This window comes from Oncorhynchus tshawytscha, linkage group LG33 (genome assembly GCF_018296145.1).
Source record: "Oncorhynchus tshawytscha isolate Ot180627B linkage group LG33, Otsh_v2.0, whole genome shotgun sequence".
In the NCBI taxonomy this organism is placed as follows: domain Eukaryota; kingdom Metazoa; phylum Chordata; class Actinopteri; order Salmoniformes; family Salmonidae; genus Oncorhynchus; species Oncorhynchus tshawytscha.
Window position 1 is genome coordinate 47019936 of NC_056461.1, and position 15000 is coordinate 47034935.

At 48.2% G+C, this 15000-nt stretch overlaps 1 protein-coding gene across 6 annotated transcripts in view; it reads left to right on the forward strand.

Annotated features, from left to right (window-relative positions):
• Positions 1-15000, forward strand: part of LOC112231461 (rho guanine nucleotide exchange factor TIAM1-like) — a 204796-nt gene that overhangs the window by 149517 nt on the left and 40279 nt on the right. For all 6 annotated transcript variants that reach the window (XM_042311258.1, XM_042311256.1, XM_042311253.1 and 3 more), the window contains exon 17: positions 4153-4280. In XM_042311258.1, coding sequence (XP_042167192.1) covers positions 4153-4280 — 128 coding nt within the window. The remainder of the gene's footprint in view (positions 1-4152; positions 4281-15000) is intronic.

Consider the following 15000-nt stretch of genomic DNA (forward strand, 5'->3'; position numbering starts at 1 on the left):
CACCATATACATATATATATATGTCGGCCATCAGCCCAGACGAACTGCAGATGGACAGAATTGCAGTCTGATGAGGTTCTCTGACAGTTTGTGTAGAAATTCTTAATTTCTGCAAACCCACGGTTTCATCAACTGCCCGGGTGGCTGGTCTCAGACGATCCCGCAGGTGAAGAAGCTGGATGTGGAGGTCCTGGGCTGGCGTGGTTACACGTGGTCTGTGGTTGTGAGGCCGTTGGACGTGCTGCCAAATTCTCTAAAATGACGTTGGAGACGGCTTATAGTAGAGATATTAACATTAAATTCTCTGTCAACAGCCCTGGTGGACATTCCTGCGGTCGGCATGCCAACTGCATGCTCCGTCAAAACTGGTGTGACATTGTGTTGTTTGACAAAACTGAACAGAGTGGCCTTTTATTGTCCCCAGTGCAAGGTGCACCTGTGTAATGATCATGCTATTTAATCAGCTTCTTGTTATGCCTCACCTGTCAGGTGAAAGGATTATCTTGGCAAAGGAGCAATGCTCACTAACAGGGGATGTAAACAACATTTTTTGAGAAATTAGCTTTTTGTGCGTATGGAGAATTTCTGGGATCTTTTTATTTCAGCTCATGAAACATGAGACCAACTCTTTACATGTTGTTTTGATATTTTTGTTCAGTATAAGTAACATAATAAGAAAAATCCTCAAATGAATCTGTGAGTTTAAGCTAGAGGTATCTGGGGGGTTGCGTGGGCTTCATCCACCTAAGTCGGCCTTCCGTATCTGTGGTGGAAGGTGGCCGAACTACAGCGGCTTTTGTCAGACATTGGTCTTCTTGTAAAAAAAAATGCATTGTCAGTGAAACTGAGGATTTGGCCACAGATGTGGGATCAGTAGGTTTGGACCATGAAAGGATCTGTAAGTTTGGACCATGAAAGATCTGTAGGTTTGGACCGTGAAAGGATCTGTAGGTTTGGACCATGAAAGGATCTGTAGGTTTGACCGTGAAAGGATCTGTAAGTTTGGCACCTGAAAGGTTGAATTTGACGGCTACGGGATTACCCTGGAACGTGATGACGACAGTGATTGTAGAGTCTCTATGAAGGGGGTTGTATACATACAAGTGGCGTGCATTTGAGGGGTTGGTGTCACGGTTAACCTCTCTAGGGTGAGATTGCAGAGCGCCAAATTCAAATACAGAAATACTCATTATAAAAATTCAGAAAAGAGACAACTATTTTACATAGGTTTAAAGATGAACTTCTTGTGAATCCAACCAGGGTGTCAGATTTCAAAAATGCTTTACGGCGAAAGCATACCTTATGATTATTTGGGAACATAGCCCAGCAGATAAATCATTACAAACAGTAACCAGCCAAGTAGAAGAGTTACACAAGTCAGAAATAGAGATAAAATTAATAACTTACCTTTGATGATCTTCATATGATTGCACTCAGAAGAAATTAATTTATTCGATAAATGTTCCTTTTGTTCAATAAAGTCTCTCTTTATATCCAAAAACATTTTGTTCGAGCATTGTCTTCAGTAATCCACAAGCTCAAACGCAGTCACAACAGGCAAGACAAAAAAATTGTATCCGTAAAGTTCATAGAAACATGTCAAACGATGTTTATATTCAATCCTCAGGTTGTTTTTATCCTAAATAATCGATAATATTTCAACCGGACAATGACATCCTCAATATAAAAGGTAAACAAGAAAGGCACTCTCTCGGTCGTGCGCATGAAAAAGCTCTGTGACACGGCAGGGTCCACTCATTCAAACTGGTCTTACTCCCTCATTTATCAGAATACAAGGCTGAAACCATTTCTAAAGACTGTTGACATCTGGTGGAAGGCATAGGAACTGCAATTTGAGTCCTAAGTCAATGGATACTGTAATGGCATTGAATAGAAAACTACAACAAACAAAAAAATCCAACTTCCTGAATGGATTTTTCTCAGGTTTTCACCTGCCAAATCAGTTCTGTTATACTCACAAACATTATTGTAACAGTTTTGGAAACTTTAGAGTGTTTTCTATCCAAATCCACTAATTACATGCATATCCTATCTTCTGGGCCTGAGTAGAAGGCAGTTTAATTTGGGCATGCTTTTCATCCAAAATTCCAAATGTTGCCCTCTACCCTAGAGAAGTTAAAGGAGTTTCTCCTTTTCAGAGCTCTTTGGCGGCATTTTGATGTTGAAAGATTTTTGAGCAGGGCCTTTCTTTTTCCATATTGAATATGGAAAATATTTATATGGCAGCCATCTTGTCGTGTGGTGAAGGGATAAACGTCTCTACACCAGGGTCTTGTCCCCCCGTTTTCTTCCAGTGAACAATAGAGGATGCATTGCCTGTGTCCAGTGCCTTACGCATGTACACGGATAGGATCAAGGATATCTGGGGTTTATGACCAGCTTTTTTTTGGTCCTGTTTCGCTAATCCAGCTCAGGGTAGGACTCTTTCTAAGCAGTATCTTTCTCCTTGGATTGTGGAGTTGCCCGTCGTTGCCTAGCGTTGCCCGTCGTTGTGTGCATGCTCACTCCACTAGGGGTGTGGGGGCTTTTTGGGCATTGTTCAGAAGCACGATGACTGATGATATCTGTGCTTCAGTGAGTTATTGCTTGGATGTAACTGCTCTCAGTGTGGCTCATAGTGTTCTTATGTTCCTGGAGCAGGTATTAGGCAGCGTGCATTATCACACTCACAGCAGGTACCTGTTGTTTTGGACTTTTGGTTCCTTGTGTGAGTTCTGGCATTTTCCGATTCCTTGGGTCACTGTGTGAGCCTTTTTTGAACCGGTAGGATCTATGGACTGCGTTTTGTCTGGGGTACCGCAGTTCCCCTGTGGGGTTTTAGCCTTGGGCTGATGTGGTTCATCGACTCTGGTCGATGCCATGCAGCGCGTTTGCACACTTTACCAAGTCACGACAGGTGTTCTGTTGTTTTGTATTTGCGGTTCCATGTATGAGCTCTGACATTTAAGGTTTGCAAGGTGAGTATTGTTCTTGGAACCATGGGGTCTTGGGCTGCAGTGGCGGCATAGCCAAGTTGCAGCAGGTTCTGGTTCCCGATATGGGGCTTTGACAGTTCAGGCTTCTCGGGTATTAGGGAAAAAGGGGGCTTCTGCAAACCTTTTTGGAGCTGGTTTGGTACCCTCTGAGCCAGCTTGGGGCGTGAGAGTACCTGTCCATAGTATGTTTTACAGAGTGACCGACTGAAAGGGAACGTACATTTATGAATATAACTACTGCTGCCTGAAGGAGGGAACAAGATATAACATCTTTTGGCCCCGTGCTGTCAAGGGGTTTGGGCTCGCTGAAGAGCGGTACTGAATTGAGAAATGAATGTGAGCTTCAGTGTTATAGTCAGGAAGGCGGGAGCTACCGAGGGCGGGCTCTGTAGTCATTGGCCCGTTAGGCTTGTTTTCTTCGGATAAAAATATGATTGGTCGTTGACTCCCCATAGTATGTTATACCTCGTTCGCTTCCTTCAGGGAACAGTAGTTATCATCATAACTGTCCGTTTCTAACCCCTTCAGAAGGTCAGACACAATAATACCTTCATAATGCACAGACCATACTGTAGAATGGGGTTTTCTCAATCCTATTCCCAAAGGGTTGACTACACACCTGATATCACTAATCAACAAGCCTTTAGCAGGCGTGTCAAGCAGGCGTGTCAAGCAGGCGTGTCAAGCAGGCGTGTCAAGCAGGCGTGTCAAGCAGGCGTGTCAAGCAGGCGTGTCAAGCAGGCGTGTCAAGCAGGCGTGTCAAGCAGGCGTGTCAAGCAGGCGTGTTAAGCAGGCGTGTTAGTGCTAGGGCCTTTCAGGTCCCCAGGACCAGGATTGACTATCTTATATAGTCTGGGGTGGCAGGTAGCCTGGAGAAGTAATAAACAACCGGAGAGTTGCTGGTTTGAATCACAGCTCTGTTAGCTCCATCCTAAATACCATCTCCTGTCCGTTGTGCCCTTGAGCAAAGTACTTAACCCGTAAACTGCTCCAGGGGCACTGCACCGCAGCTAACACTGTGCCTCCAACGCCTTGTGTGTTTGTGTCACTGTGGGTTGAGAGTTGTGAGTTGTGGGTTGTGTTCTTCTCCTGTAGCGTACTGCGACTATTGTTGTTTCCACAAATTCTCTCTCTCTCTCCCCCTCTCTCCCTTTAGAGGACATTCTGGATGAGGTATCAGGGTTGACGGTGGTCAGTCCAGATGATACTTTAGAGGATGAGTCAGCTCTGGATCTGGAGAATTCAGGACACAACCAGGCGGACTACACTGAGCCAGGACAGAAGGTAAGAGTTGGGACTTCAGCATTACACACACTCCTTTTGTGTTCTCCCCTGTACACCAAATCAGAACTGTAGTATAAATAAAGGGTGCATTTAAACACACGCCACCTGTGACTCTCATCACTCCGCAGCCTAAACACTCCTTTTGTAGAGGTGAATGATTAAAACCAGCCAATCAGTCTTTGAGATGACTCGGAGCACTGCAGCACAGCCACAGGTCGACCTGTGATATTGATAGTAGTTCCTTAGGCCAGAGGTGATTTTAGCCTGTAAATCTTTGTGGGGCAGAAAAAATAAAAAGTGGGATGCATACCTGCAAAGCCAATGCACAACACAACTCTAAACAATACATTAATTGCACTATAACCGTGACAAACGGTGCCCACAAACTGTTAGGGCCTACATAAAGCTGTCCCAACAGCAGTGTCCCAACAGCAGTCCCAACATCTTACCACTGCTACACCTGGCTATCAGAGGAGCCTTGTCTGGCAGCCAAACAGTTCATTCAGCCTCATTTACTGCCTTTTAAAAAAGCATAGCTGACTTGGACGGACGTAGTCAATATAACTATTTGTTCAGCACTTTTGAAATTTACAGCGACAGAATTCAGAACATGGTTCATTCTTACTGTGTTCTTCCTGTACACCATGTCAGAGCCGTAGGATAAATAAAGGGGGCATATAAGCAGACAATGAACGCTTTTACAATATTCAACATTTCTCTAAAACAGGTTACATCTGCACCACCAAGTCAGAACAGTAGGCGAAATTAAGAGGGGTAAATAGACTAAATTATTAGGGTGAGGCACATGGGCTACTAACATCTTACTACACAACATACACTTAGTATTACTTAGCTACAGTATACATATCTCCCTGGCATATTTGAACTTGAACAGGAAGGTGGCGCGGCGGTCCTTCTTGAGGGCAAATTTTGTCATCAAAGTCTGACATTCTCTGGATTTATGGTGCTTTTCAAGACAACTGGGAACTTGAGAAAAATTAGAAGGTTGAATCATGATGACCTCATTGACCTTCAGGACGTAGCTTTAGTAAGAGGCCTGATTTAAAATTCCAGAGTTGGATGACCGTTCAAAACAGATTGTGAAAGTATGATGTTGACATGATCAGTCCAATCAAAGCTACTGTACATATAACGTGATTCGACGTCATTTTTATCTGTGGCCAATGACCTTGAGCCTTTTTGGAATGGCACTTCTAATGTAACTCTATGGTAGCACCCTAGGGGGCTAGAATTTTCTAGCTCTACCCGTAGACTTGGTGTTGACGTCGTGTCCTCATGAGTGACAGAACACTGAGCCAATCACGGCGCAATGCTCCGTATTTTCTGCTGGCTTGCCCCACCACCACCACCACCACCACCACAGAAAACACTAAGCTAGGCTGAAACACCTGCATTTTAGAGCCTTACTCAAGAAAACAAAAAAGAGACCATGTTCATATGCGGCTTTATTAACTCAATTATATATATATACAGTGGGGCAAAAAAAGTATTTAGTCAGCCACAAATTGTGCAAGTTCTCCCACTTAAAAAGATGAGAGAGGCCTGTAATTTTCATCATAGGTACACTTCAACTATGACAGACAAAATGAAAAAAAAAAAAAATCCAGAAAATCACATTGTAGGATTTTTAATGAATTTATTTGCAAATTATGGTGGAAAATAAGTATTTGGTCACCTACAAACAAGCAAGATTTCTGGCTCTCACAGACCTGTAACTTTTTCTTTAAGAGGCTCCACTGTCCTCCACTCGTTACCTGTATTATTTATTATATATATTTTTTCCTAGTGGTTTTCCCCCAGGATTATACGTTTGCTTTATAAAGTGTCTGTGTGCCGTTCACTACTAATCCAGAGGGATGAAACAGTGAGGTCTGTGTTTTCACATCTTGTAAAGATGGCAGCCATTTTATGGTTTTGTTCAAGTGCCAGAGAGTGGAACATGAGTCGTGTGTGTCTGTACTTTGTGTACCTGTGTGTGCGTAAGTACGTGCAGCTGTGTGTGCGCGCGTTGCCTGGAAGCCCTTTTGAGTGTGTGTCTCGTGTGATAGTGGTGACCTTTTCAGAAAAGGTTGTTTGATTGGTTGTCTCAGGGTGGCTGATGGGAGAATCTGAGACAAACGGGACACACACACACACACATACATTGATTCCCGAAATGCATGAATTAAAGTCCTTAAGATTCTATTGATGCACCCTTTTGTCAATCTACACTGAACACTAAAATATAAATGCAACATGCAACAATTTCAAAGCGTCATATTTGTCATGGTCGTCATAATGAGGAGACCAAGGCGCAGCGTGGTAAGCGTATATACTTCTTTTTAAGAACGAACGAAACACTGAACAAACTAATACAAAACAAACTGTGACGCTAATATGGCTAGTGCAGACAGGCAACTAAACATAGAATAAGAACCCACAAAATACCCAAGGAATATGGCTACCTAAATATGGTCCCCAATCAGAGACAACGATAAACAGCTGCCTCTGATTAAGAACCAATCTAGGCAACCATAGACATATAAACACATAGACTTACAAAATCCCCTAGGCATACAAAAAAAACCTAGACAATACAAAACTAAACAAACCACCCTCGTCACACCCTGACCTAACCAAGATAATAAAGAAAACTAAGATAACTAAGGTCAGGGCGTGACAATATTAGGAAATAAATGTATTAGTCTGTAATCTGTGGATTTCACATGACTGCAGGATCTGTCCCCAGCACAAGGTGCACCTGTGTAATGATCATGCTGTTTAAATCAGCTTCTTGATATGCCACACCTGTCAAATGGATGGATTATCTTGGTAAAGGAGAAATGTTCACTAACAGGGATGTAAACAACATTTTTTGAGAAATTAGCTTTTTGTGCGAATGGAGAATTTCTGGGATCTTTTTATTTCAGCTCATGAAACATGAGACCAACTCTTTACATGTTGTTTTGATATTTTTGTTCAGTATAAGTAACATAATAAGAAAAATCCTCAAATGAATCTGTGAGTTTAAGCTAGAGATATCTGGGGGGGGGGGTTTTGCGTGGGCTTCGTCCACCTAAGTCGGCCTTCCGTATCTGTGGTGGAAGGTGGCCGAACTACAGCGGTGTTTGTCAGATATTGGTCTTCTCACATAAACAACATCTGTAGCGTACGATCGGTTTAGCCTACACACTCTCTAGAAAGATGATATTCTCATGAAGATGACTGTGTTTTCTGTGTTGCTATATGACACCCCCAAGTATCACTGGACTTGTCAGGACGGTAACTTGGTACCGTTTTAAATAAAATTAAATACATTTTAAAAATATGGCGGTAGTTTTGTGCCAATAAAAATAAGGTGTTAAATACAGTGCTTCATTTGTAAATTGGGAGGTCGGAAGGTCCCGGAACACAGTCAAGTAGCCTACCTATTGTGGTGAAATGGACAGTGTTCTCCAATGTGTTGATTTAATTCAAAGCATTTTAGATGTCGTTGCTGCATGAGGTTTACACAAGGCTGCATGAGGTTTACACAAGGCTGAAGGCTGCATGAGGTTTACACAAGGCTGAAGGCTGCATGAGATTTACACAAGGCTGCATGAGGTTTACACAAGGCTGTGTGAGGTTTAAACAAGGCTGAACTTCTTAATGTCCCGATTTTCTAGAAATAACGAGTCTTGATTTTAACGTTGATGGCTTTTATTAGAAGGTTTACAGTGCGAACAGGGTGACAATTAATAAATCATAAGATGTACTTGGCTCCGGTCAAATCTGAGACGTGTTTCGTCAGGATCTGGCTCAAATTAAACACGGGTTAAATATGTGTGTTAATAACGACGTGGAACTGAGAGTCGAGAAGCAAGTTCAGGGAGGTGAGTGTTTTAATAAATAAACGAAACATAATACAGAACACGAACAACGCACAGACAGGAAACAGAAACAATGACGCCTGGGGAAGGAACCAAAGGGAGTGACATATATATAGAGGGCAGGTAATCAAGGAGGTGACGGAGTCATAATGCGCGTAACTATGGTGACAGGTGTGCTCCATAACGAGCAGCCTGGTGAGCCAGAGGCCGGAGAGGGAGAACACGTGACAGTACCCCCCCCTCCCCCCTCCCCGACGCACGGCTCTAGCCGCAGGACGCCGACCAAGATGACTGATCCCGGGGATCAGGAGCGGAGCGGTCACCTCTGCGAACCTGTCGATCCTGCCGAGGCGTGAGAGCATGAGGACCTAGAGCGCCGGAGAGAGAGCATTACGTAACAGTACCACCCTCCCCGGGGCGTTTGGCTCCAGCCGCAGGACGCCAACCACAGGGACGATCCCAGGGATCAGGAGCAGACCGGTCGCCTCCGCTGAGGTGCAGAAACCTGACGAACCCGGCTGATGCTCTGTTTGTACGCATAACGAGGTTGACAGGTGTGCTCCATAACGAGGCGACCTAGAGGTAACAATATGTCAAAAAACAATAATATTTCTTTGAGCTTTCTTATGTCTCCTAGATATAGGACAGACATTTCAAAACCTTTGTTCCTTAATGGTTTATTTTTGGACTGTTTAGTTTTGCCATATATAACTGTCTGTGGTCTGTAGTAGTAAAGGCCCAAATACAGTCCCCATTCAGAATATACTGGAACAGGAACACGTGGTAACCAAACAGTGGACTGTTCTACAAAAGACTCCTAAGACTCTGTGTATGTGTGTGTCTGTCTTAAGACACAGAATTAGATAAGACAATCTGCAGACAAGTGAGTGGACGCGTGTGTGTGTGTGTGTGTGTGTGTGTGTGTGTGTGTGTGTGTGTGTGTGTGTGTGTGTGTGTGTGTGTGTGTGTGTGCACGTGCGTGCATTACTATCTAATTAAGATTATGTCTGGTCTGATCATGGTCCCCGCGGTGATGCCTGTGCTCCATCCGGTCGTCCCTGGATACGGCTGTCACGTCCATTACCACGGCAACGATTTCCCTTCTCTCGTTCATTCAGCAACACTGAGACAAAGAAAAAAAAAAGAGAGAGAGAGAGAGAGAGAGAGAGAGAGAGAGAGGGAGACAGACAGAGAGAGAGACAGACAGAGAGAGAGAGAAAAAGAAGGAAAAATAAGATGCCGAACAGAGGAAGCATAAGATGGAAAACATGAACAGAAAGACAGTGGATTTAAGGATTAGGGCAAATATTTGATTCGGTTGTATTTGTAATTGACTGCGCTTTTTGGCTTGTAGGCAAAAGATTTGGGCGGTACAGGATTCCAGATATCTTATGTTGTCTGGAACCTAGAGCCTCTATTTGATTCTCTGTAACCTAAAGCCTCTATTTGACTCTCTGTAACCTAAAGCCTCTATTTGATTCTCTGTAACCTAGAGCCTCTATTTGACTCTCTTTAACCTAGAGCCTCTATTTGACTCTCTGTAACCTAAAGCCTCTATTTGATTCTCTGTAACCTAGAGCCTCTATTTGATTCTCTGTAACCTAAAGCCTCTATTTGACTCTCTGTAACCTAAAGCCTCTATTTGATTCTCTGTAACCTAGAGCCTCTATTTGATTCTCTGTAACCTAGAGCCTCTATTTGACTCTCTGTAACCTAGAGCCTCTATTTGACTCTCTGTAACCTAGAGCCTCTATTTGATTCTCTGTAACCTAGAGCCTCTATTTGATTCTCTGTAACCTAAAGCCTCTATTTGACTCTCTGTAACCTAAAGCCTCTATTTGATTCTCTGTAACCTAGAGCCTCTATTTGACTCTCTGTAACCTAGAGCCTCTATTTGATTCTCTGTAACCTAAAGCCTATATTTGACTCTCTGTAACCTAAAGCCTCTATTTGATTCTCTGTAACCTAGAGCCTCCATCCTTCTTTCTCTTTGCCTGTCTCGCTTTTACTTGGCTCTCAATCCTTTTCACTGTTCCCTCTGCCCTCCCTCCCCCTGTCAGTCCTCTCTCTGTCTGTCCTCCCCCTGTCTGTCCTCTCTCTCTCTCCGTCTGTCCTCTCTCTCTCTGTCTGTCCTCTCTTTCTCTGTCTGTCCTCTCTCTCTCTCTGTCTGTCCTCTCTCTCTCTGTCTGTCCTCTCTTTGTCTGTCCTCTCTCTCTCCGTCTGTCCTCACTCTCTTTCTCTCTCTGTCTGTCCTCTCTTTCTCTGTCTGTCCCCTCTCTCTTCGTCTGTCCTCTCTCTCTCTCTCTCTCTGTCTGTCCTCTCTTTCTATGTCTGTCCTCTCTCTCTCTGTCTGTCCTCTCTCTCTGTGTCTGTCCTCTCTCCCCCTGTCTGTCCTCTCTCTCTCCATCTGTCCTCTCTCTCTCTGTCTGTCCTCTCTTTCTCTGTCTGTCCTCTCTCTCTCCATCTGTCCTCTCTCTCTCTCTCTCTGTCTGTCCTCTCTTTCTCTGTCTGTCCCCTCTCTCTTTGTCTGTCCTCGCTCTCTCTCTCTCTGTCTGTCCTCTCTTTCTATGTCTGTCCTCTCTCTCTCTGTCTGTCCTCTCTCCCCCTGTCTGTCCTCTCTCTCTCCATCTGTCCTCTCTCTCTCCATCTGTCCTCTCTCTCTCTGTCTGTCCTCTCTTTCTCTGTCTGTCCTCTCTCTCCGTCTGTCCTCTCTCTCTCCCTCTCTGTCTGTCCTCCCCCTGTCTGTCCTCTCTCTCTCTCCGTCTGTCCTCTCTCTCTCTGTCTGTCCTCTCTTTCTCTGTCTGTCCTCTCTCTCCGTCTGTCCTCTCTCTCTCTCCCTCTCTGTCTGTCCTCCCCCTGTCTGTCCTCTCTCTCTCTCCGTCTGTCCTCTCTCTCTCTCTCCTCTCTGTCTGTCCTCCCCCTGTCTGTCCTCTCTCTCTCTCCGTCTGTCCTCTCTCTCTCTGTCTGTCCTCTCTCTGTCTGTCCTCTCTCTCTCTGTCTGTCCTCTCCCTCTCTGTCTGTCCTCCCCCTGTCTGTCCTCTCTCTCTCTCCGTCTGTCCTCTCTCTCCGTCTGTCCTCTCTCTCTCTCCCTCTCTGTCTGTCCTCCCCCTGTCTGTCCTCTCTCTCTCTCCGTCTGTCCTCTCTCTCTCTGTCTGTCCTCTCTCTCTCTGTCTGTCCTCTCTCTCTCTGTCTGTCCTCTCTCTCTCTGTCTGTCCTCTCTCTCTCTGTCTGTCCTCTCTCTCTCTGTCTGTCCTCTCTCTCTCCTACACCCTGCCAGGTTCCTGGTCTTAATAAAATGCCTTCTTTCTCTTTGTCTCTTCTTCTTTTCTTCTATTTTGTCTCTCTCCCTCTTTGGCCATCTGCATCCCTGTCACACGTTTATCCCTTCAAGTTCTCTCCCCCTCTCCACCTCATCCATCTGTTCCTCTCCTTCCCGTCTCCTCCCCCTCTCCACCTCATCCATCTGTTCCTCTCCTTCCCGCCCCCCTCTCCACCTCATCCATCTGTTCCTCTCCTTCCCGTCCCCCCTCTCCACCTCATCCATCTGTTCCTCTCCTTCCCGTCTCCTCCCCCCTCTCCACCTCATCCATCTGTTCCTCTAATTCCCGTCTCCTCCCCCCCTCTCCACCTCATCCATCTGTTCCTCTCCTTCCCGTCTCCCCCCTCTCCACCTCATCCATCTGTTCCTCTCCTTCCCGTCTCCTTCCCCCTCTCCACCTCATCCATCTGTTCCTCTCCTTCCCGTCTCCTCCCTCTCCACCTCATCCATCTGTTCCTCTCCTTCCCGTCTCCTCCCCCTCTCCACCTCATCCATCTGTTCCTCTCCTTCCCGTCTCCCCCCCTCCCCCTCTCCACCTCATCCATCTGTACCTCTCCTTCCCGTCTCCTTCCCCCCTCTCTACCTCATCCATCTGTTCCTCTCCTTCCCGTCTCCCCCCCGCCCCCTCTCCACCTCATCCATCTGTTCCTCTCCTTCCCGTCTCCCCCCGCCCCCTCTCCACCTCATCCATCTGTTCCTCTCCTTCCCGTCTCCCCTCCGCCCCCTCTCCACCTCATCCATCTGTTCCTCTCCTTCCCATCTCCTCCCCCTCTCCAGCTCATCCATCTGTTCCTCTCCTTCCCATCTCCCCCCCGCCCCTCTCCACCTCATCCATCTGTTCCTCTCCTTCCCGTCCCCCCCTCTCCACCTCATCCATCTGTTCCTCTCCTTCCCGTCTCCTTCCCCCTCTCCACCTCATCCATCTGTTCCTCTCCTTCTCGTCTCCCCCCTCTCCACCTCATCCATCTGTTCCTCTCCTTCCCATCTCCCCCCGCCCCCTCTCCACCTCATCCATCTGTTCCTCTCCTCCCCCCTCTCAACCTCATCCATCTGTTCCTCTCCTTCCCATCTCCTTCCCCCTCCTCTCCACCTCATCCATCTGTTCCTCTCCTCCCCTCTCCACCTCATCCATCTGTTCCTCTCCTTCCCGTCTCCTTCCCCCTCTCTCCACCTCATCCATCTGTTCCTCTCCTTCCCCCCTCTCCACCTCATCCATCTGTCCCTCTCCTCCCATCTCCTTCCCCCCCCTCTCCACCTCATCCATCTGTTCCTCTCCTTCCCGTCTCCCCCTCTCCACCTCATCCATCTGTTCCTCTCCTTCCCGTCTCCCCCATCCACCTCATCCATCTGTTCCTCTCCTTCCCGTCTCCTTCCCCCTCTCCACCTCATCCATCTGTTCCTCTCCTTCCCGTCTCCTTCCCCCCCCTCTCCACCTCATCCATCTGTTCCTCTCCTTCCTGTCTCCCCCTCCCCCTCTCCACCTCATCCATCTGTTCATCTCCTTTCCGTCTCCCCCTCTCCACCTCATCCATCTGTTCCTCTCCTTCCCGTCTCCTTCCCCCCCCCTCTCCACCTCATCCATCTGGTCCTCTCCTTCCCCCGCCCCCTCTCCACCTCATCCATCTGTTCCTCTCCCCCTCTCCATCTCATCCATCTGTTCCTCTCCTTCCGGTCTCCCCCCTCTCCACCTCATCCATCTGTTCCTCTCCTTCCCCCGCCCCTCTCCACCTCATCCATCTGTTCCTCTCCTTCCCCCCCTCTCCACCTCATCCATCTGTTCCTCTCCTCCCCCCTCTCCACCTCATCCATCTGTTCCTCTCCTTCCCCCCTCTCCACCTCATCCATCTGTTCCCCCCCTCTCCACCTCATCCATCTGTTCCTCTCCTGCCCATCTCCTTCCCCCCTCTCCACCTCATCCATCTGTTCCTCTCCTTCCCGTCTCCTTCCCCCCTCTCCACCTCATCCATCTGTTCCTCTCCTTCCTGTCTCCCCCTCCCCCCTCTCCACCTCATCCATCTGTTCATCTCCTTTCCGTCTCCCCCCTCTCCACCTCATCCATCTGTTCCTCTCCTTCCCGTCTCCTTCCCCCCTCTCCACCTCATCCATCTGGTCCTCTCCTTCCCCCGCCCCCTCTCCACCTCATCCATCTGTTCCTCTCCCCCTCTCCATCTCATCCATCTGTTCCTCTCCTTCCGGTCTCCCCCTCTCCACCTCATCCATCTGTTCCTCTCCTTCCCCCGCCCCTCTCCACCTCATCCATCTGTTCCTCTCCTTCCCCCCCCTCTCCACCTCATCCATCTGTTCCTCTCCTCCCCCCTCTCCACCTCATCCATCTGTTCCTCTCCTTCCCCCCTCTCCACCTCATCCATCTGTTCCCCCCTCTCCACCTCATCCATCTGTTCCTCTCCTGCCCATCTCCCCCCCGCCCCCTCTCCACCTCATCCATCTGATCTGTTCCTCTCCTTCCCATCTCCCCCGCCCCCTCTCCACCTCATCCATCTGTTCCTCTCCTTCCCATCTCCCCCGCCCCCTCTCCACCTCATCCATCTGTTCCTCTCCTTCCCATCTCCCCCCCGCCCCCTCTCCACCTCATCCATCTGTTCCTCTCCTTCCCATGTCCCCCCGCCCCCTCTCCACCTCATCCATCTGTTCCTCTCCTTCCCATCCCCCTCTCCACCTCATCCATCTGTTCCTCTCCTTCCCTCCCCCTCTCCACCTCATCCACCTGTACCTCCCCCCTCTCCACCTCATCCATCTGTTCCTCTCCTCCCCCCCCTCTCCACCTCATCCATCTGTTCCTCTCCTTCCCCCCCCCTCTCCACCTCATCCATCTGTTCCTCTCCTTCCCCCCTCTCCACCTCATCCATCTGTTCCTCTCCTTCCCCCCCATCTGTTCTCTTCCCCCCTCTCCACCTCATCCATCTGTTCCTCTCCTTCCCATCTCCTTCCCCCTCTCCACCTCATCCATCTGTTCCTCTCCTTCCCATCTCCTTCCCCCTCTCCACCTCATCCATCTGTTCCTCTCCTTCCCGTCTCCCCCCTCCATCTCATCCATCTGTTCCTCTCCTTCCCATCTCCAGCCCCGCCCCCTCTCCACATCATCCATCTATTCCTCTCCTTCCAAACCCCCTCTCCACCTCATCCATCTGTTCCTCTCCTTCCCCCCCCCCCCTCTCCACCTCATCCATCTGTTCCTCTCCTTCCCGTCTCCCCCCTCCACCTCATCCATCTGTTCCTCTCCTTCCCCCCCCCCCCCTCTCCACCTCATCCATCTGTTCCTCTCCTTCCCCCCCTCTCTCCACCTCATCCATCTGTTCCTCTCCTTCCCATCTCCTTCCCCCCTCTCCACCTCATCCATCTGTTCCTCTCCTTCCCGTCTCCCCCTCTCCATCTCATCCATCTGTTCCTCTCCTTCCCTCCCCCCTCTCCATCTCATCCATCTGTTCCTCTCCTTCCCATCTCCAGCCCCGCCCCCTCTCCACCTCATCCATCTGTTCCTCTCCTTCCCCCCCCCCCCTCTCCACCTCATCCA